The sequence below is a fragment of the Mauremys mutica genome, chromosome 21 (genome assembly GCF_020497125.1).
Source record: "Mauremys mutica isolate MM-2020 ecotype Southern chromosome 21, ASM2049712v1, whole genome shotgun sequence".
NCBI classification, from domain to species: Eukaryota; Metazoa; Chordata; order Testudines; family Geoemydidae; genus Mauremys; species Mauremys mutica.
This window is the reverse complement of record NC_059092.1, coordinates 4672538-4693898: the sequence shown is the minus strand read 5'-3', so window position 1 is coordinate 4693898 and position 21361 is coordinate 4672538. Positions and strand designations below refer to the sequence as shown.

Here is a 21361-nt window from a genome sequence, read left to right as displayed (position 1 = left end):
CTATGGAAAGGGCCAAGACAGAGCCTATTAGGAAAGCTTATTTAGGACTTCAGTAGTCTATAAGCCCTGTACTGGCGCTCTGAATTTCACCCCCAGTGCATGGCTTTTTTTGAGGACACTGCCAGTTGTGATGGTGATTTTATGTCACACTGACATGGCTCAACCAGGAACTGGGTTGAAACCCCACTACCTCATTTCACCCAGGTTACTGCGTGGGCACTATATGGGCATAACTTCCAATCACTGCCAGCCGGAGCTGAATTAGAACTGGTTATTACTCAATGAACCCACTTAAAAGATGTGTCAATATCAGTGGTCAAATCTGAGAGCCGATCAATACTACTTTTCCTGATATGGAACAACTCTCTGCTCCTAATGGTCTAGGCAGAACTCAAGGCCAGTCATTCCTACATTAAGGATGTGGAATTCTATTTATGACCATGCTCGTCAACACTGAGACTCACACGCCTGTACCTTGAAATGCATGACTTGGGGCCAGATCCTCAGCTGCTGTAAATCGTGGCGCTCCATTGACTTCAATGGATCTGGCCCTAAAGGTGCCAGGTGGTTTATCCGAAAACATGTCAGGCCTCTGTTTGACTATACAATTTAAAGGTCACCAAATGTAACATATTTGAATTGGGAAAGAACATGAGCTTAGTTACTACTGAGTGCTAGATCACATTGCCTTAAAAAGCACAGGGCATTTCTTTGAAATACGTTTGTCCAGTTAAAAGACAATGCTTCACCCTTTTAAGGATAAATATTTTCTCAGTGACAGAGAAACCACCTGTGCACATTTCTGTTGGTGTCTTGAAGACCTTTTCCAGTTGGCTCCAATCTTTATTGATTAACTTTGCATTGAACTTCATCGAGCAGGAATCAAGTTAAGCTCAATACAGCAGAGGCAGCTCCAATTGTTAAGTGAGTTTCTGCTTTGACTGCTTCCGACAGAAAGCAGGTGTCCCTGATATTGCTGGATTAAACAAGCTGGTTGGTGGGAAATTACGAATTACTCCCCTCAACCAAACTCACAGGAAGAATTTGTGAGAACTAAATTATACTATTCTGTTTCCACTGCTGGAATAAACGTGGTGATCATGCTCTTGCAAGCTGCCTAGTCTCTAGTTTATTATAACGGAATGGCAGAGGGCCCATTTGAATGTACAGTACAGATAAAACACATTAATTAGCAGCCCAGTTTGTACAACTGCTTCTGAACAAAGACACTTATAGAGCAACTACAGAAAAGGTGTGCAGAAAACACCATGGCAAGCAGGCAAGTTGCTTTGCAGTCAAGAAACATCTTTCTTTTTTCCTATCACCAACCTGACCTCAACTGTTTAAATGTTTGCATCAGGAAAAATTAGGGTGAGAGCAGATAAGCTTCTGTCCTCTTTCAGATTGTTGTTAAGGCCTTTGGCTGAGATTTTCAAAGCAGTTTGGGGCTTTGAATTTCAACAGGACGTATGTGTCTAAATCCCCTAGATTGCTTTGAAAACCAAACCAAAACCTCTGTATTTCCCAGTGACTAGCACTGCTCTCAAAGCCAGTTCTGAGTTTTCCTGCATGCATGGAATGGGCCAGCATGCTGCCTACCACTGAGAACCAGTTTCAGATGTTGCTGGAATCACACCAGCTCACAATGGGGGTCCATTGGGCTCTGAAAGTATTGCTGTGGGGATGCAGTTGCAAATAACTCAGGGGAAAAACCAACAGCTGGTAACCAGTAATAAATTTTTAACCTCTGACATCAGAAATTGCAGGGTCGGACAGAGCAAGCTCCTTTTCTCTGACCTTCTGGAGTCAAATAAATCTTTCAGTCTCTTAGGCCCAAATGACCTTTCCGCTATTTTCAGACTCCTCAGCAGTGGTATTCCTTCTGCAAATACCTTCTGTAGTGGGAAGGTTTTATTATTTGTAATTACTTTGCTTATTAAGTTTTTAATAAGGCCTTCTTGCTAAGTGTCAGGAGATCTCTTTTCTCCACTCTTTTTCATGCAGATAGCTTTTAATTTGTTTTTAACTTGTTGGACCAGACTCCAGGATAATGCTCACATATTTCTACAGCACCCTTTATCCCCAAACACTTGTGCAATAATACTTTTCCTTCTGAGTAGTTAGAACAGGGACTGAGAGGGGGAGTCAGGACCCCTCAGCTCTATTTCCAGCTCTGCTACTGATTCCCTGTGTGGCCTTGGGTGACTCACTGAATAGTTCTATGCCTCAGTTTCCCAGTTTATAAACTGGAGGTAACAATGGAACCAACCCACCAGGGGTTTAATTAGGATTAACTGATTCATCTCTGTAAAGCACTTTGAGGTCCTCTTTTACTTATCTTAGCACAAAGCGTGTCCAATTGTTTCTGTGCTTGTACCAAGAACTCCCTTTCACACATGGGTATTTAAATTACCATGTGTGCCCAACCAGGGTTTACAGGTAAAACACCTGGAAAACAGCCCAGTGGGGATTTCAATCACTGAACCACCCGGGGGTGCTTAGTTCACAAGTTTCATTCTGGGCTAATCACTAATAAAAATAATTGCAGCAAGTTGCAATCAAGACAAGCGTCCTGTGAAAAGACCTCCAGGTGGCTGAGGTCCAAATGTGCACCCAGATCCACCATCCGTGAGATTACAAACAAAATATTAAGAGAGTCTCGTTTTATTTTTAATACTCCTATCAACTTGCGTCTTTGAAACCAGCCCAGCTGCCTCCTCTCTGGCAGGGGAGAGGAATATTTCAGATTAAATCAGCCACTGGCAAAGGTTTTGTTCCAGACCCATTGCCAAAGCTGCCCACAACAGGCAGAAAAAAGCGTGTTCTCCCGCTTCTGAAGATTTCATTATCTGTAGCACCACTGAGCGCCCCAAAAGTCAGGCTGGTTTAAACTGTGCAAAAAGAACATTTTTCTTATCAGCAACTCGAAGGAACTCCTGTGCTTTCAAAGCAGCGAGCAGGGATATAGCTATGAGACTCCCATACAGACATAGTGAGCTGGCCACTTGGGGAATTCAGCTGTAAACCTTATCTTCACTGACAGGCACCTTCTCTTGGGTCTCCACAGAAACACTTGATTGCACCTTTATCGTCTTTAGATTGTTGATGATTGCAAATTACTTCTAATATTGCCTAGCTCTTCCCCCAGCAGAGTGAACTTTGTATATTATCCAGAGGAGAGAGGCTTTTTTCACGGTAATGGAGCGTATCTAGGGACTGGTAAATTAATACTTGTTTACTTATGTCCTCCTGCTGGTTCACTAAAATACATACAAAGTACTCCTCTCAAGATGCATTTAGAGTATCAGCATGTTCCTTGTTGCATAACCCAGGAGAAAGCATAACAATATAGCTTCCCACCAGAGCGCACACAAACCACAATCCACAAATTGAATAAAAGGAAGCAAACTGATTCTGATTAGGAAGGAGCATTCTCAGAACACAGAGCTTCTGGGTAATTGGAATTGCAGATGCTCAAGTGAATATTACCACTGCTCATAATCAGACTGACCTTCTCTTGGTTTATCACTTTTCAGAATAAGTGATGCCTTGATGCATGCAATACCTTGGGCAATGGTCTTGTAGAATTTCTATTTATTGGTCCATTTCACCCTCCCACCTATATAGCCCTTGTCACCATAGTATTTGAACTAAACAGGGTTAGGGTTGGTCAACACTTGGAGTGGAGACTTCCAATGAATGGTGCAGGAAGTGGTGCTGGTGACTCAGTATAAACTGAATCAGGATCACTGATTATATTCAAGCAATAAAAACAGTCATTGGGTTCAAACTGAGACTCGATCTCCCCTCCAGAATCAAGAAGGAGGAGGAAGGCAACTATTCATTCCTCCGTTATTTAACCCCCTCTCACTCCTCTGCAAACTTGGCCTTCTGCAAATCACAGGGCCCAGTGCTAACTAACAAAAAAAGTCCATATGTTACCCACCATACTGAGCCTAATTTTGTTTCTTTCCCAAGTACAAGGCTCTCAAAGTGGATCTGTTTATTGTGGCTTTAGAGGAGGCGTCAAAGAAAGATGTACCTGAGAGAGGTTCTGTCGTTGCTTAGCATTTAAAAAGTTCAAGAGGAATCCCAGCTCCCCGTGGCCTTTCTCAGCTAAAATGCTCAAGGAGTGAGCAGCCGGCAGCATGTTTCTCCTCTTTAGTTGCAGCACAGCAAGTCGAGCATTGGCAGATTTGTCGGCTATAGCCTGGCCAAACGACCCCTGAAGATGTAGAAGGGCATCCTCATACCTCCCTGTTGGTCAATACCAATAAAGTGACTAATTAACATACACCCAATCCAGAAAGATACACCAAGGAAACCTACAACAATTATACCAGTGTTACAGCCAAATCACTCTATTGTTCTAAGCTGGCCCTGAGGGTATTGATTTTCACCTTCTACTTGCAATAATCAACTTTTAGACTATGGCAACAGATGTTAAGCATTTGGAGTTCTTTTGTAAGTGAATTGGTTACTATGGAACAACTAACTCAGAATCTGTAACCACGTCTGATTTTCTTGGGTCTTCTAAACATTTCCTTTGTTTTCATCAGTATAAAAAAATGTGACTTTCTGCACCAGTTCCCTGTGACTCACTATGGTCTGACTCTGATCATGCCAGCTCTAACCTGTTAAGTTTTGGGACTGGAAGGGACCGGGTCTCATCTGTGCTCAGCATTGAGCACCACACTGGCACTAGTCAGATGCTACATAATCCCTCCTTTCAGTGCAGAACTCACCTCAGCTTTAACTATGGAGTGGCCACTGGCCCCTCCATAAGAGTAAATATCGGCGAGCCTGTTCAGTAGTTAGGTTGGGAGGTCTCAAAAGAAGGGCCCTGTCTGAAGTGTAGCTGGTGATGGCTTCAGGGTCAGCACCGGTGATGATCTTGTATGGTGATAATAGGCACCGTTCCCATTCCAACACTCTCTTGGAAGAGCTATAACACTGAGGTCATGCCCACTGAAGATTTCATAGCCTTTTCCCAAGAGGTGGGGTGTTAGCCTCGATGCCCAGTCCCATTCTAGTTTGTGTTATCACTTTTTGCCTCCTTACATTTACCTGCAGTTCCAGGATGATGAAATATTCTGACATTTCTCTCCTAAACGGTTCTATAGTGTGGCTGTGTAACACTTGCTGCCTTTTATCCCAGGAATCTCTACATTCCCGCAGTAGGCAAAGTGATTCCTGCATGCAGCATGTGTAAAGTACTTTGGGGAGACACAGTGATGCATAGTATCTATAACCAAACTCTTACGGTTAAAATGACTTGTTGAACAGGAGGAAGAGAACTTACCACCTGCAATTAAGATGTCTGTATATAAGATGTGACATCTTGCTTCCTTGCTGTTAATTTTAATTAAAGATCCACCAATCACAATGAGATCCTTGAGAGTCTCTTCCTTTGGAAGGTCCTTATTGGCAACAAGTTCGGTTAACACAGTCCTGCAGTGGTCAAGTAGCCACTGAGTGATGAGCACTTGGGCTTCATGCTTTAAGGATAGGATCTCTGGGATTACCACTGCTGCATCCTCTTTGAGGGCTGAAGTCAAATCCTGCACTGCCTCCTACATGGAAAACAAGAGCTAATAATATAATAATAATAACAACAATAATCATATAATAATGTGTTAATAATTGGCCCGTCTCTAATGACCTCTATTCCCAAATCTGACACTGGCACACTGTGGGAACTTGGGCAAGCTGCTTAGTCTTATTGTGCCTTGATTTCCTCATCTGCAATACTGGGATCATACTATTAATAATCTCACGGAGGGGTTCTCAGATTCAATGAACTACTGCTTGTAAAGTGCTTTGAGATCTTCAGATGTGAGGTGCAAGAGAAGGAGAAAATGTTATTTCTGAGAAAGGAATAAGCTATGTAACCAGAGCCCTAATTTTGCAACCAAGAGATAGAAGGAATAGAAGTTCTTACTAGTGACCGGCTGAGTTGCTTCCTAAATGGAGCCATCAGCAGTGTGGACTTCGAGTATGTCCACAGTACAACTGGGAGTGTCTCCCCCATCACTAGCCTATGTCTATCTAGCACTAGCAAGGTTCAAGCTAGCACGCTAAAAATAGCAGTGTGGATGTTCCATCTTGAAGTCTCAAGCCTATGGGTAACGGGGTAAGTCTGCAGTGTAGACATACCCTTAGTGTCTGACATTCTGCTGTGCTCCAGGAGGCCTGATAGGGTGTGTACATGGGAAAGAACCAGCTAAAATACCTCACCACGGTGTTCAATTCCATTCAATGGGTCAGCTCATTGATCCAATGGCAGTAAAGCCCACCAGCTTTAGAGATCTTCTTCACCTCACCTCACTTTGGGTAGACAAGGAGAGAGGAGGAAATACAGCATAACCGTGCGAGTCAGATGGAGTGTCTGATGACCCCGGATTCATTAGAATTCCAGTCCTGGTAGTTTCTCTCTCTCTCTCGCTCCATCTCCCAAATCTCAACCAGACACCACCCCCATCCCCACCGCTAGGAGAGATATAGTAGAGGACAAGGGGAATGAGTAGCAAGGAGCTTATTCCTCTGGTAGGCTGGAATGGATTGTTACTCCACCACGCAGTCCATTAGAAAAACACTGTTTGAAAAGTTTAATTAGATTGAACAAGACCATTACAGTTCACTTTTATGCTCCTTTAAAAAAATAAATTCCAAAGCCAAAATGGTATTTAATTAAAACTTTTAAAATTAGTTTGTAAACCAAAGAAACAAATGCCTTCCATTTCAATAAACCATTCAATAAGTAATCTGACTGGCAAAATTAAAGCCAATTGCTTATTGTGATGTGCCTGCTATCTCGAAAAGCAGGCAAGCAAGCAATCATGGGACTATCATTAGGATCCACTGGGGGCCTCTTTTGTGGAATATTTTGCATTTAAGGCCAATTCATAATAACATTTTCTATATCAATTCTGTTTAATATTCACATAGAGGTTTTTTGAAATCACCTTCATAACAGTCTCCTTTGGTAGGATCAGGGAGGGAGTATTTCTCCTCATCACCTCTACACTGTCCTTAATACATTCATGGAATCCATCTGTAAACGTAACCTAGCTCTGTTAGTCCCAGGACAGAGAATGTCCGGAGTGCTACGTAACGGTACCGGTCCAGCCATTGAGCTGTGGGAATGCTGCATGGTGATTCATGCAAGGGACCTGGGAACCAGGACACTTGGGTTCAAGTTTTGTCCATCACTCACTATCTAACATTGTTATCAAGTCATTGAGTCGCTCTGTGCCTCAGTTTACCCCTTTTGGTATACCAGTAATATCTGTCTACCCCAGAGGGTTGTTCTGAGGCTTACTAATGGTTTGTCTACATTGAAATAAAAAAACCTATGGCTCCGAGTCTCACACCTCAGGTCAGCTGACTTGGGCTTGTGGGGCTCAGGCCACAGGGCTATCCAATTGCAGTGCAGACGCTTGGGCTGGAGCCCAGGCTCTGAGACCCTCCTCCCTTCCAGGGTCTCAGAGCCTGGGCTCCAGCCCAAGTCCAAACATCTACTATTTTATAGCCCTGCAGCTGAAGCCCGTGAGCCTAAGTCAGCTGATTTGGGCCAGCCATGACAGTGCCACAGGTCTTTTATCTCAGTGTAGACATACCTTTAATGTTTTCTAAGGGCTCTAGGAATGCAAAGTATTGCTGCCCCTTCTTCTGCTGCAGGAACTGACTGTGATCAGAGTCTAAGGCAGACAGCAAACTCAACTGCTGCTGACCCAGCTCCCTCTCCAAGATCCTGCCTACAGACCCTTGAATGATTAAAAACTAACAGTAAGATAGCATGTCTTCCCAAGACTGAACATTTGCTCACATGCTAAGAAGAAGAACTCGGAAGACCACGTGTAAGCACCTTCTTGTGATGCTTGCTATGACGGTATTATTCCTGCCACAAGTGGAGCTAGTGCACGCCCCAGCTTTAACTAGATTCCTCCATGGCAATTGCATTGCTACACAAAATGTGCCTGTCCTTATCTGTGGTGATTAATGTAGGAAGGCTGGGAATGATGTAGAAATGGACAGTTCCATTTGGCAAGCTTAGCCACCTGCCATACATCCTCTAGCACATTTTAATGAATGATTTCCGTGCACTGTGTCCATATCTGGCATGTACACGTAACAGCTCATACCCAGAGCCCGGGAGAATCTTATATGGTATGGGTGAAATTCATTCCTGCATAGGAGGCTAGCACAAGTCCTAAATATCAGTTCAATTAATTAATTAAGTGAGGCATAGGTCTTGCATGGGGCATCTGCATAGGGGTGACTTTTACCCTTTGAAATTTTCTTCTGTGCCTATCATTTTGCAAAGCTTTGCAAGCAGATGCTAAAGATTGCTGGTCTCGGCAGGTAAATAATGTTAGGCAAGCTGTTCTCTACGGCTACAGGGTTGCCCTCTTATGAAACAGCTTGCAGGCTCAGAGCCTTAAAGTGTGGGCTCCTCAGGGGTGAGGCTTTTCCCCTTTCTTGTCTATCCAGCACTCAACATACACTCTGAGCTTTCATAATCCGTAATAATATTTCTTGCCTAAATGGGAGTGAAATCCACTTGTTCTCCTGCCCCTGGCTTCCCTAACGTCCACACGAGCGTTTTGCAAATTGGGTTTTAAAGGCGTTACAACAGTGCAGTGAATATGCACATTTGCTGTTTTATACTCTGAACATTTGGGAAACGGCAGGCTTTTTACAAGCAGTTGAGCTGACCACCCAATGGGCTATGAAACATCTTGCTGAAATTGAAAGCAGACCTTCCAAAGACCTTGACGGGGGAAAGCAGACAGCACATGGAGAATTGGAACAGATTGAGCTCGAAGCAGTACTGCTAGCTAGACAGCAAGTCCAGGGATTTGTTTCTGAAACTTTCTTATCTTAATGGCATCTTTTATTTTCTTTCTCTTTCCTCGGCCTCAAGCCCTTAACAAAATCAGTACATGCTGCATCAGGTCCGAGCTTTTATCCAGCAAAGGATCAGATTAGGCAGCTGGTTTCTATTATTTTCCCCAAGCTTTCTTTTACATGGACAAGCACACTCACTGTAACAAACAAACAGCAGTTCAGGATTGCTGGATGCCTATCTCTGTACAGCCACAATTTGTATGGAAAGGGAGTGTGATCTAGTGGTTTGAGCATGAGACTGACAGTCAGGAGTTCTGGCGTGGAGTCTCTTCCCGCTCTCCTGCTGACTTACTTAGTGACCCTCGGGCAAATTACTTAACTTCTCTGCGATTTGGATTCCCCATCTGTAAAATGGGAATGATAAATACAGCCCTACCTCATGAAGGGGGTTGTGAGGGTTGATTAATTAACCTCTGCGGAACACCTTGAGCTCCTGGGATTAAATGCTTTATAAATGCAAAGCATCATTACTATTGAATATGGGTATTGGAGTTGGTCATGATATAATTTCTAAATACTTAGGCTGGGACATAATCTGGCCCTATCACAGCCATGCAAGAGAGTAAGGGGGGAGTAAAACACCTCCCCCCGGCCTCCCTAGATTGCCATGCCAGCACTCCTCATATCAAGGCTGGGCCATATGGATGAGGGGATAAACGGGGGGCTGCCTTGACCTGTCTCTGAGCAGGTAGATGGGGAGGGGCTGAAGGTAGTTGGAATGTGAGTTCCTTTGCCTCCCTGTGCCAGGCAATGGAACTGGCAGAGCGTGGTGAGGAAGTCAGCTGCACCAGTAAAGTGATGGTGCAAATGATTTCCCCGTGGGAGAAAAAGAGCATCAGGGAAGGAGCTGAGACTGAGTCACATTTACTTCCCTGAACTCCTCCTGGGGTGCTGCAGATGTGCACTGCCCCTTGCCCAAAGCATTCAGCAAATGTGCAATCTCACCCTTCCTAGCTACAGACCCTGGGGTTACAGGGCCACAGCTGCAATAAAAATGCTAATGACGTGACTTTAACATTTCTCATCGATAACCCCTTAGATTACTAACCCTAACAGAGTGGTCAGATGCTAACTGACATAATAGTTTAGCACCCAACTCTACAGCACTTACTGATGTGCCTAGAAATATGCTTCTGAATATAAATCACAAGAAATAAATTTCATAAAGAGTCAGTAAATATTCATTTGAGGGCTGCAGGTCTGTTTAGTTCCTATTTGCATTTCACTCCTGTTGCACAATGAAATTAAGACTACTCAATTTCACACTTGTTTACAAGATTCTAGTCATTTTCACTTTCCAGTTCTGGCACTCTGAGGGCAGTGCAATTTTTGGGCTGCAAGCTTACAAGGGAATGTGTGATCTATTAAAATATTTTCACTGACTTTCTTTTTTTAAAGAATAAAACATTGCAGTTGGTACTCTTTGTTTAAAAAAAATGCAAACCTCTTACATTTTACTGAAATGTTTGAGTATGACTGAAAAAGGTATAGTCACAAACCATCAACAGTGACAATATTTTTAAAATAGTCATCTGGAAGAAGGGCGAGTTGTTATAAATGAGGCATCTTTTTTCTAATGGAAAAAACAAAAACAACTCAAGAGACAGTTCTTGACTTGCTATGAATGCTTTGGATAAAAAGCAGGAGGGTCTGGCTATATGAAGGTCTATGATGTTGGTCCATGTATCTGGTTTTTACTTGTTTACTCTCATCAGTTTAATGAACAAACCACAGATCATACAGCTTCAAGCACCTCCTCATCTCATTCTATTAGTGTCTCTGCATAAGACATTGATCAGTTTCCATCTTGCCAGGAAGCGGCCCTGATCCTATAATGAATCCCATCTCCTGGGCTTCCTGTAACGTCCTTAACCACATCATAATGGTGGAGTTCCCTTGCACAGTTGAAGTGCTGCTATGAGTACAGGCTGTAATAGTCTGTATCTTGAACTTGTATCTTTCTTTGTTAATACTCAGAAAAGAAGTGCAGATGTCTCCCCAAACACAATGAATGGATTTTCCGTAAAATGGAATCACAGAGCTATATTGCATTCTGTTAGCAATTTGTCTCCAATAGCTGGCATTTGCCCAACGTATGGGCATGGTGTCTTGCCTGAGCATATCTCCTTCAAGGAAAATTTGCATCAATGGTGTTATAGCTGGACCAAGCAGGGAAGGAGACAGACATAGACACAGAGCGAGCTCAGAGAAACACAACTTCCCACTGTCCTCCTTTGTTGTTCTGACTGCACAACACAGTTGCCAACTTTCATGTGGGAAATAAGCACCCCGACTTTCACAATAAACCAAAAATCAAGCGAATCCCATTTCAAAAGAAGGCCCAAACAGGCCAATCCCTAAGAACCCCAACACTCTAGATCCCCCGGCGTGCAGTCGGGGACTGTGGTGGCCTTGCTGTGCACCCCTGACTCTCGCCCCCCCTTGCCCCTGCTTGCCGGAGCCGATCAAAAAAAAGCAACAAGCTGCAACAAGCCCAAAACTAGCCACCAAGCAACTCACAAGCCAATTAAGCCAAAAACAAGCCCAATTTCTGTGTTTTTTCCATGGGTTTGGCAGGTCTGCTGCAAAACAGAAACCAATACACAAATGAGGCTGCACACTGTGTGTGTGTGTGTGTGTGTGTTCAGACATTTAAAGGGACAGGACATCAGAAATGGGAGCTAAGTTTTGGACAGTCATATTTGACCAAAATAGCTGAATGATTAGTATAGATGAAGAGGGGTGGCACAAGGTCATGTAAATCCAGCATCAGTCCTCAGAATAGGACCGAAGAAAGTAGACATAAGTGGTGCAACGGACTTGTTCTCACACCCTCTGCATAGGGGTGAATTTCACCCCACCAAAAGAAATTACTAAAGCAAATTCCACTGTAATACTTGCTCTAATTCTTCAGAATTAAACAAACAAACAAAACCCCTTAAAAATATCACGCAGAGCTAATAGTACTGATATCACCTAGTGTGGAACTACACAGCGACAGATTTACAGGGATCTCCTCAAACCTAGGCATCCTTCCCCAGAGACCTTACCCTTTGTTGTCATCTTTTTAACATCATTCCTGGAGTCACCACTCGTTCAAGCAATAGCTCCCTGGATCACAGCACAGTATCTGAAATCAGTACCGGTAGATGCCATCCAGATATTTGTACCACTAATGGGTAACAGTGCTGACAGGGACACTCGACACCAAGATCGTGGCATTTTTGTTATATATTTTGGAAGGTGATTGATTGGGTGAAATACCTAAAAATCAGTCTTTGGACACAAATGCCACTTGTATTCAAAATGAGACATTGCAGCCTGCTCGTAAGTGTTAAGAATGTTTGGTATGTTAGTTCTTGATTCTGTGAAAACACAAACGTCTCTGAGCATATGAAATGTGGCAGAAGGAGGGTCACTAGAGCAGCCTAGGCCAGCATCTTGTTTTAATAACAGAGGCTAAAAAGGGATTTTAAGATTGTCAGGAGAAATCATGTCTCTGCAATGTAAACCATCTAGGCTTGGCTGCTTCTGGTTACAACTTGTTTGCAAAGTCAAAGGATATTAAACCTGCTTCTAATGAATGTGCATACAATGTTCCCGATGTTCATTCACTTGGGAAAGGTTTTCACATGGATTGATAACTGCTGTCCAAGCCAAAATAAACATGAACACTCCGGATCACTTTCAGGGGGCTTTATATCATGTAGTTCATCTCCTGACAGAGACATTTTTCACTTTTTATAAGATTTTACTCTGACGTCAGACAGGTGGTTCTGCTGCACAATACCCATGACTAGAGTGTTATTTACTTATTTGCAGAAAGGTGGCATGATTACAAAAAGGGGAATTGTTAAAGATTAGGAGTGGACAACAGAGAAATCACAAAAGAGTCTGGACATCTGGGTTCTATTTCCAGCTCTCCCATTGACTTGCTGCGCCACTTTAGGTGAATTAGTCAACATCTGTACGGTGCTTCAAACATTGCAGGTGGAGTTTCAAAAGCATTTATCATTGATCAAACTCCACTCCCACTGAAGTCAACTCCCATTAACCTCAGTGGGAGCAGAGTTAGGCCAATGCTGACTGCTTTTGAAAAATGCCACTCCTAAAGCACTATGCAAATGCTAGATATAGTGGGGAGGGACAAGCATCTTTACTTTTTTTTCATTTCACCTCTCACACATAGGTTGCCTGCTGAATTTTGAATACTCCAATCACCGAGTTGGAATATCTTTGATGGAGGCATTCATATAAATTATACAGCTACTGGAGGGAAGTGAATTCACAAATGCACCCATGAATCTGAAATTGCCAAATTCCATCCGAATAGCCAAAGGTTGGCTCAGCTCTGTGTATGACCTGGGGAAAGTCACATAGTCTCTCTGTGCCTCCTTTTAGAGAGTTAGAAAAAATATGTCAATACTAATACTTGCCTAATTATTATTGTTATTATTAGAATTGCAGGATTACCTAGGGACCCCAATCATAAACCAGGACTCTATCGTGCTAAGCGTGGTTCAAAAAGATAGTCACTATCTGCAAGAGTTTACAGTCTAAGCAAGGACCTCACGAGGGTGTTGTGAAGCATTCTATAGAAAACACTGATGGAGCCAAACCAAGACCCCAGATCCAAATTCTCCTGGGAGAGAATTCATTAAGGATCCCATTTAGAGCCTACTGAAATCAAAGGAAAGACTCCCATAGGATCTGGACCACACTCTCAATACTTCATTACCAATATCTTGCTCAGCTCTAGTCAGACCCATCGGAGGGGTTTATATGAACTGAGTGTGTATCTGTGTGGGGGAAGGATCTTGGTCTATTCCCTAGTGATCAGGTGTCCGTATCCAAGCTGGGCCAAGAATTGAATAGGCCATGGAGCCTGAGCTTTTGCACCACGAGAGGTGGTTTTTTCCAGCTGAAGGTTAAGGAACACTGGTTAGGCAAGATGTAGGGGGCTTACATGGATGCTGTCTAGGCCAATGCTGACCTGTGGCTAAATTGAGGATTTTAGTGTCTAGCTCACTCAGTCTGGCACTATTCAGCTATGCACAAAACTTGACATAAAGCCGATGCTTCGTTTGACTACATACATGGCAGCACATGGCTAGAAGTTCTGCAAGTTTTTCACCTGCAGAGTGAGTTGCTGTTTCATCAATGAGAGAGAGCTGCTCTATGGACTCTCTAGCACGTCTCTGATCCTCCTCTCTGGTATTTCATTCTGCAACCTACAGGAAGGACTTCATGGGACAGTTGTGTGAGAACTACATGGATCTACACCAAAGTCAGCATGAAGGAAGAAGCAGCACAGGGCGCATGCTTGGCACAACTGAACGCCTGCACTGGGCAAAGCTCACCTTGTGCAGAGGGTCAGCACAATGCCTATGAGAACCACTCCGCTCCTTAAACTGGCACTTGAGTGAGCCTTACGTGGGGTCTGAACCTGGCACAATCACTCTGATGTGTGGAATTGGTAGGAAAAAAGGCTTCTCAATGCCCTATCATACACAAATAATCACTTTCCATTCCCCAAACCCAGGATGTGCCCTGTACCATGCTAACCACTTCTTTTGGATGGATGGCTAAAGGAGTGATCTGCCAACAGCCTGGCAGGGTTTGAGACTCAGATCAGAGTGTTGCTCCGATAGAATAATGTTCCTGATAAAGTGCTTCCCTGGTTGTGAGACTCCGTGCACTGGAAGAGCAGTCACAGCATTCCAACAGCCAATACAAACACGATAAAACACTGGAGGAAAATGAGGCAACTCCTCCATTGCACAGAGTGAGGGAGAGGAGCTCTGCGGATGCCAAAATAATTGGATAAATAGACAGAAAAATATTCCTGGTGGAGGCAGGAAAACACATTTAGACCTAGTAATTCTAAGCACATAATTAAGGAAGAAGTTGCTGTCATGAAACAGTTTCTGTTCTGTTCCTCTGGTATAAAGCCAGCGGTAAGCCACTCAGGCCAATGGAATTACTCTGGACTTACAGAGGAGTAAATGCGGGCAGAATTTGGCTCAGCAGGTGTAAACTGACATAGCTCCAATGAATTCAATGGAGTTGTGCCAGTTTATAACCTCCAAAGACCTGGCCCAGTACCTCCACTGTTGCTTAGTTCAGTGGTGCTTTGAGATCTACTGATGGAAAGTGCTATATAACAGCCGAGTATTATTATTATTATTAATACTGGCTCTGCAAGAGGCAGATGACGCAGGCAAAAGTCTGACATGTGCCACTTAGCTTGAGGGCAATGAATGAAGCCCTGAAGTGTGACATACCACAAATCAGAAGTGGTTATGCTGTGTAGATGCAGCAGTGTTGGCCATATTATGGTTTGGCATCTAGTGCTGCTATCCTCTTTTTCCACTGGAACAGACAATGTAGCAACAAATGTAAGAGGGGCTCTTTAGTAGCATTGCATATGACTGTATGGTAGTGACGCAAATGAGGAGATGACTACGGGTTCTCATTCTAGACACAGGCAATTGAGTTAGTAATGGAGGGGGAGGGATAGACATGCACACAGGAAGAGCAGGATACTGCTTTGAGCAATGGCTTTGATCTCGCATCACATGCTGCCTGAGAGCAGCATGTTTCTGCTTTGGAGCCTAGGCAGTGAATGATCGGGGCAACAAAGCTACAGAAGTACCCTGGGCCACATTGGGTCAGGCCTTTTGCATGCAGCAGAGCTTCTGAATAATCTTAACGGGCGTCTGCACACACGGCCCACATATTTTACCATTTACCAGACGTTTTTAGGTCTTAAAATAATATTTTGTCTTCCTGGCAGTGCTAAGTGCAGCCCACAGCTACAGAGAGTGGCGCTCTGGCCCCTGTAGACACTGGGCCACGTGTAGAGGAGAATGAGCCTGCTATGATCTTGGCGCTAACGTATCCGCCTCTTTCCGCTCACACAGCTGAGGCTTATGCTCAGATCCAGAGATGCTCCGTTCAAGCCCCATTACGAACAACCCACCCAGGACATTGTGTAATATAGTGATTCTCACCTAGGGGTATGTGCACCCCGGGGGGGATGCAGAGGTCTTTCAGGGGTACAGCAACTCATTTAGATATTTGCCTAGTTTTACAACAGGCTACATAAAAAGCACTAGCAAAGTCAGTACAAACTAAAATTCCAAACAGACAATGACTTGTTTATACTGCTCTGTATCCTGTACACTAAAATGTAAGTGCAGTATTTATATTCCGATGGATTTATTTTCTAATATGGTAAAAATTAGAAAGTAGGTAATTTTTCAGTAACAGCGTGCTGTGAAACGTTTTGTATTTTTATTTCTGATTTTTTAAGCAAGTAGTTTTTAAGTGAGGTGCAACTTGGGGGTATGCAAGACAAATCAGACTCCTGAAAGGGGGTACAGTAGTGTGGAAAGATTGCGAGCCACTGGTGTAATATATCCATGGATTTAAGCCCAGGCATCAATGCATCTAGGGCCCAACCTTCACCCCAGTTCAAATCGATGGCAGATTTCCCATTGATTTCAGTGGGGGCATGGTCAGACACATGGAACCTGAGATCGTTCTTACAAATATTTTATATTTACTGGGCAATGCGTGACATTAATCCAACACAACAACAATACCTTCTGCTGGTTCAGGGCAAGGTAAATGAATCCCCTTCCGCTCAGGGCCTGTACATTTCTAGGGTCCTCCTTCAGGATGGCATTAAAATCGAAAATAGCGGTTTTCTTCTGGCCAAGGTGTCCATAACATCGGGCCCTGGTGAGAAGGGACTCTTCAGCGTAGCCACCTGGGCAAAAGAGAAATGTGCAAATCAAAGAGAGAGGATGATACAGCCTTCTAGTGAGAGAGCTCCAAAACTGGGAGTGTGGGTGAGCTCACACCCCAGGCCGCGTGCTCTGCTCCACAACAGCCCTATTTAGAGGACTTAGGTGGTACACGGCCCTTTTGCACCCTTGTGTAGCAGGACGTAAGGCCAGCCAGCTATTCAGCTCTGAGCCTGGGGTAGACTAGCAGGAGATTGCGTTGGGGCTCGCTCCCCAGTGGTTGGAAAGCGGGGCAAAAATATTTAAGCAGAATGGTGATGAAGAAACGTATCCAAATAATGCAAAATTCTCCCCAGGGCACAAGAACCTAAACACCCCTTTCAAGCCCTCAGGATCTAATCCTATTTCCCACTGAACTCCATAGGAATTTTGCTGTTTGATTCCGTGAGACCAGTATCCAGCTCTTAGCAGAGTGTTTAGTGGTTCAGCAGGGCCTGTCAGCTGCACTAAGGGAATTAAATGGGACTTATAGGCTTGGGCTTGGGCTGGCTCCCTGCACAGAGGTGACTTTCACCCTTCAAGACTAAGTGTGTGAGGGGCACTAAAGAGATTATTTTGCACATGAAGCCCAGCAACATTGTGGCTCCAATGTTCAGACTCACATCAAGTGGTTTATTTGCACTCAGCTGTTAAATACCGATGCTGCAATCAGCATTTGCATCCTGTATTTCCTTGCGCTTTATCACGTCGCTAAGTTTAGTTCTGCCTTCCTTATGCTGAGTGGCATCCGACTCTGCGACTAATACCATGTTCTCAATAGGGTGGCTCCAAGTGAGCAGAGACTGCCCCGGAGGCAACTGAGACTTTACTCTTCACTTTCCCAGTGACTGTTGCTCTTTGGCGTTTTTATCAAGTAACTGTCCAAGGTCTCTTGGATGTCTCCTCTGAAAGCATAATTGGGTCTTAATGTCTATTTGAACAGTGTAATTTGTTTTGATAATCTCCCCCTAACCTGACGTGTCTGAAAAATGAAGGAAGGAAAATGGTAACTTCCCAAGTGAAATTTCTAAAATGATGCCTCCCCGATGGACATAATCCTGACCTCCCTCCCACGTTGCTGCACTTGCTACAGTTACGATAACTGCAGGGGACTTGAAACCTTGAAAACATCTGGGGCGGGAACTGCCCCGGCATGGAGAGACGCAGCTGTTTGGTTTCTGTCAGCTGCAGCATTTTGAATCAGCTGTTTGCTGCACCCCTGCCATCCCTGCTGCACACGGAAAAGTGATCATGTCTCTTGTGAGCGCGGCTGTTTGCATTTTCTGTCTCTCCAACTTTCCATATGGAAATGGCCTTGTCACCGAGGATGAAAAGCCAGTATCAATAGATTGTGACTTGGGCTCACATATCAGTGACGTGGGGTAGGAGCCCCGCTACTTGCGGAAGCTACCCGGACCTAGGGCAGTAGATAGAAGGGGAGTGGTTGGGATGGGTGGGAAATGGGCAGAGCCCCCTATGTGCTGACTGGCACGGGGGGGTGGTATATGCCAGCCATAAATTACTACCCCCTGGAAGCAGCAAGGATGCAGACAGAGAATCGGGATTCAGTTGGGGATGCTCCATTCTAGCTGAGGTAAACAAAAATGTTCACAACCGTTCCACCGCACTAGAGATAGTGGCAAGGTTCATATCCCTATGTTACATCATGATAATAACACACGGCCGTGGAATCTCCGGAGCCATTTCCCCATAGCCTCTCTGCCAAGCTCTGATTGTCTCAGCTGCTAACCAAAGCTGCTTTCCCTTAGCGACAGCACTTTTACTGACGGCATCTTTCTTGCACTTCCCTACTCAATGCCTTGGCCGGGCATCAACGGAATCCTTGTTCCCCAGCAGAAGTGGAGAAACCAGGCTTTGCACATCAGGCAACGAGAGAGAGAAGACTATAGAGTCTGAGGCAGAACTCCAGTTAAATACAGCAGTTTAAATCAACAAGCAGCCAAGGTCTGCATTACCCAGAGAATGACTGTCTAACCTTCGGAGGAATAGGCGTGCCCCAGCTCCTTAACTGTAACATGGGGGGGGGGATCCTTATTTCACAGTTGTGAAAATTAATTAATGCTTGTCAGGTACCCAGATATTTAATTGATAAGGCCCATATAAGTACCTAGATGAATAGCAGCTATGTCCAAAGGGATCTTGCCCTATGCACATTTGTTGTGAAAGCTGCAGTAAACTTAGCCATTAACATTATGATTTATTTCACCCGTTCAGTAATAAAGGAAATTAAAAACTGTGCACAGCTTCAATGCTTTCCCTTAAAATGTTTACAGCATCAGCCTCTTGGACCTCAGTGATATTTAACCAACAATTATATTTTAGTCAGTAAAACAAAACAAAGACACTGGTGATCAAAGGAGTTTAAAAATAATAATAATGTTTTAGCTTTTAAAAAAATATTTGCTTTTAAAGCATGTACATGGGGAAAATAAGCTTTTGCAGAAGTTTTCCATAAGGATAGAGGATGATTTACTACCACCTAGTGGAGATCTACATATGGAGTGCTGCAGGACAAGTTTTATTTAAAGTTGGAGGCATTCAATTTTAGTTAGATCAGTGCGAGCAGATCCCTGTGTCTGTGTGGATCCAATTACAGGACTGGGCCCTGAATTGGTAAATATGGACAAATTACTGATTTCTCCCTTCACCCAAAAAACAACTTTACCTGCTTTGTAAAGTATTTTGAGATCCTTGAATGAAAAAGCAACATGCAAAGTATTTTTGTTCTAATTTGGCTTTCAACAACAATAGATGATGCTCATGCAAAACCCTCTAGGCCGCCTCACAATTAATACAACTTGCAGTAACATAATGATGACCATCCGGCAGTTTTAAATAATCATATGGGTTACAAATGATCGCAGCCAGCCAACAAGAGAAAAGCCCTTTCACCACACCAGAGATATACCCTCTGCCTTCCCACACAGCATGCCAAACAACTGGATTTTGCACGGTGTCCAGAGGCCATTGAGCCTAGACTATATTGGACCAAGGTGGGGACAATTTATTGTTATTACTTAAAGAGTGGTCCCACAGGTGTAGATTTGTGCAGCTTTTTTCATCTGTATTATGTTTTAAAACAGATATATAACAATGAAAAGAATAATTGTATTTGAAGAAGTTCCGTAGAGGCCGCAATCCTTGTCCTTTTGGTGGCTAGTACGTAACAAAAAGGCCTAGCTCTTTCACCCATAGAGCTTAAAGACCTTTACAAAGGAAAGTAAAAATAACTGACACTGGGGCACAGAGAGGAAGTGACTTTCTCAAGGTCACCAAGCAAGCAATGGGACCCTTGTCTGCCTTTTCTAGTGCTCAGCCCACGAAGCCACACTGCACAACTCTGCATTTGCCAAGAACTGTTTGTGAAAGGATCTCAGAGTGCCACAAAAGTCTTATCTGAGCCTGACAGCACCTCTGACAGGTCTGCAGGGCCACCCATTTAAAGCCACTACACTGAAACCGACAGGTTAAAAATAACGTGTACAGCAAGTCGGTGGCTGAGCTGGCATAGAGCACAGGAATCCCACAAAGGTAGTTTTGTTTTCGGTGATGCTGTCGTCACGTACAATATTGAATGCTATTACAATTCATTTCAAAGAGCAGCTGAGGATGGAGATCAAGATGGAAAATATTTACTAAATCATCCAAGTTCAACGTTCTCCAGCTACCTGCCATTATCGTAACATGTCAGTGTTTGAAACGTCCTGTTAAAAAGCCAGAGCCAGCTAAAGACTCCTGGTGAATAAAATGAGATAGCGCTATATAAAATAGGAATATTTTACTTCTCAGACGAGCCTTCCCACATGAAATGCTTTGCCAATTAGTCTTGAGAGAATAATTTCAGCATGCTGTATGCTGGAGATAATCAATTTCTGAAAGTGACTAAGAAGATATGGGAAAAGGCACCTCTAACAGTGATCTATGAAAATAGATAGTGGTTGCTTTGCTTAGAGCAGATGTGTAGCTGCGATTTGTGTTATAATCTAATGCTTTGATTGCAGCAGTGCGCTACATTCCCAATCAGAAAGAGGGGCCCCGGAGTGCCGGGCGATGCACAAATGCAGTCCCTTGGCCAAAGAGTTTACAAAGACAAAAAGCAAAAAGAACGTTGTGACAAAGATGGAGAAGGAAGGCAGAGGGTAACGCCAGTAAGATCATGCAGTTACATAGCTCAGTCAGGGGCACAGATTGCTGGCTCCAAATAAAATAAACAAATCAATACGCAGTGGATCTCCCCAGCTAGCTGTCATTGCTTTCTGGTTATGGGCAGGTGTCCCAGCAGAAGTGGGTCTCCTGAAGGGATTTGGGGGAGGAGCTTGTAATTAGCTACGTATGAAATTTTCAGATGTGCCCCATGTTTTTTGTTGGCTTATTTGACACCCAGAGTCTCTGAAAAATTGGGGCACCAAAGTCAGCAGCCACATTTGAAACTGTTAGGAGAGAGGTGCCTTCAGTGGAAGTTCTGAAAACCAGGCCCTAGATCTCTGAAGCTGGGCACCCAGAACTGAAGAACTCAGAGTTAGTAAATCCTCTAGAAAATCTAGGCCTAAGGGAAAGACTCACATTGACATCACTGAGCTTGGGATCAGGTCTTCAGTAACCTGCCTAAGGCCATACACGCAGGGCAGACCTGGAAGCAG

At 43.8% G+C, this 21361-nt stretch overlaps 1 protein-coding gene across 2 annotated transcripts in view; it reads right to left on the bottom strand.

Annotated features, from left to right (window-relative positions):
* Nucleotides 1-21361, bottom strand: part of TTC34 (tetratricopeptide repeat domain 34) — a 44231-nt gene that overhangs the window by 8017 nt on the left and 14853 nt on the right. For both annotated transcript variants that reach the window (XM_044996446.1, XM_044996447.1), the window contains exons 5-7: nucleotides 16518-16684; nucleotides 5303-5573; nucleotides 4043-4257 (exon numbers count right to left, since the gene is read on the bottom strand). In XM_044996446.1, coding sequence (XP_044852381.1) covers nucleotides 4043-4257; nucleotides 5303-5573; nucleotides 16518-16684 — 653 coding nt within the window. The remainder of the gene's footprint in view (nucleotides 1-4042; nucleotides 4258-5302; nucleotides 5574-16517; nucleotides 16685-21361) is intronic.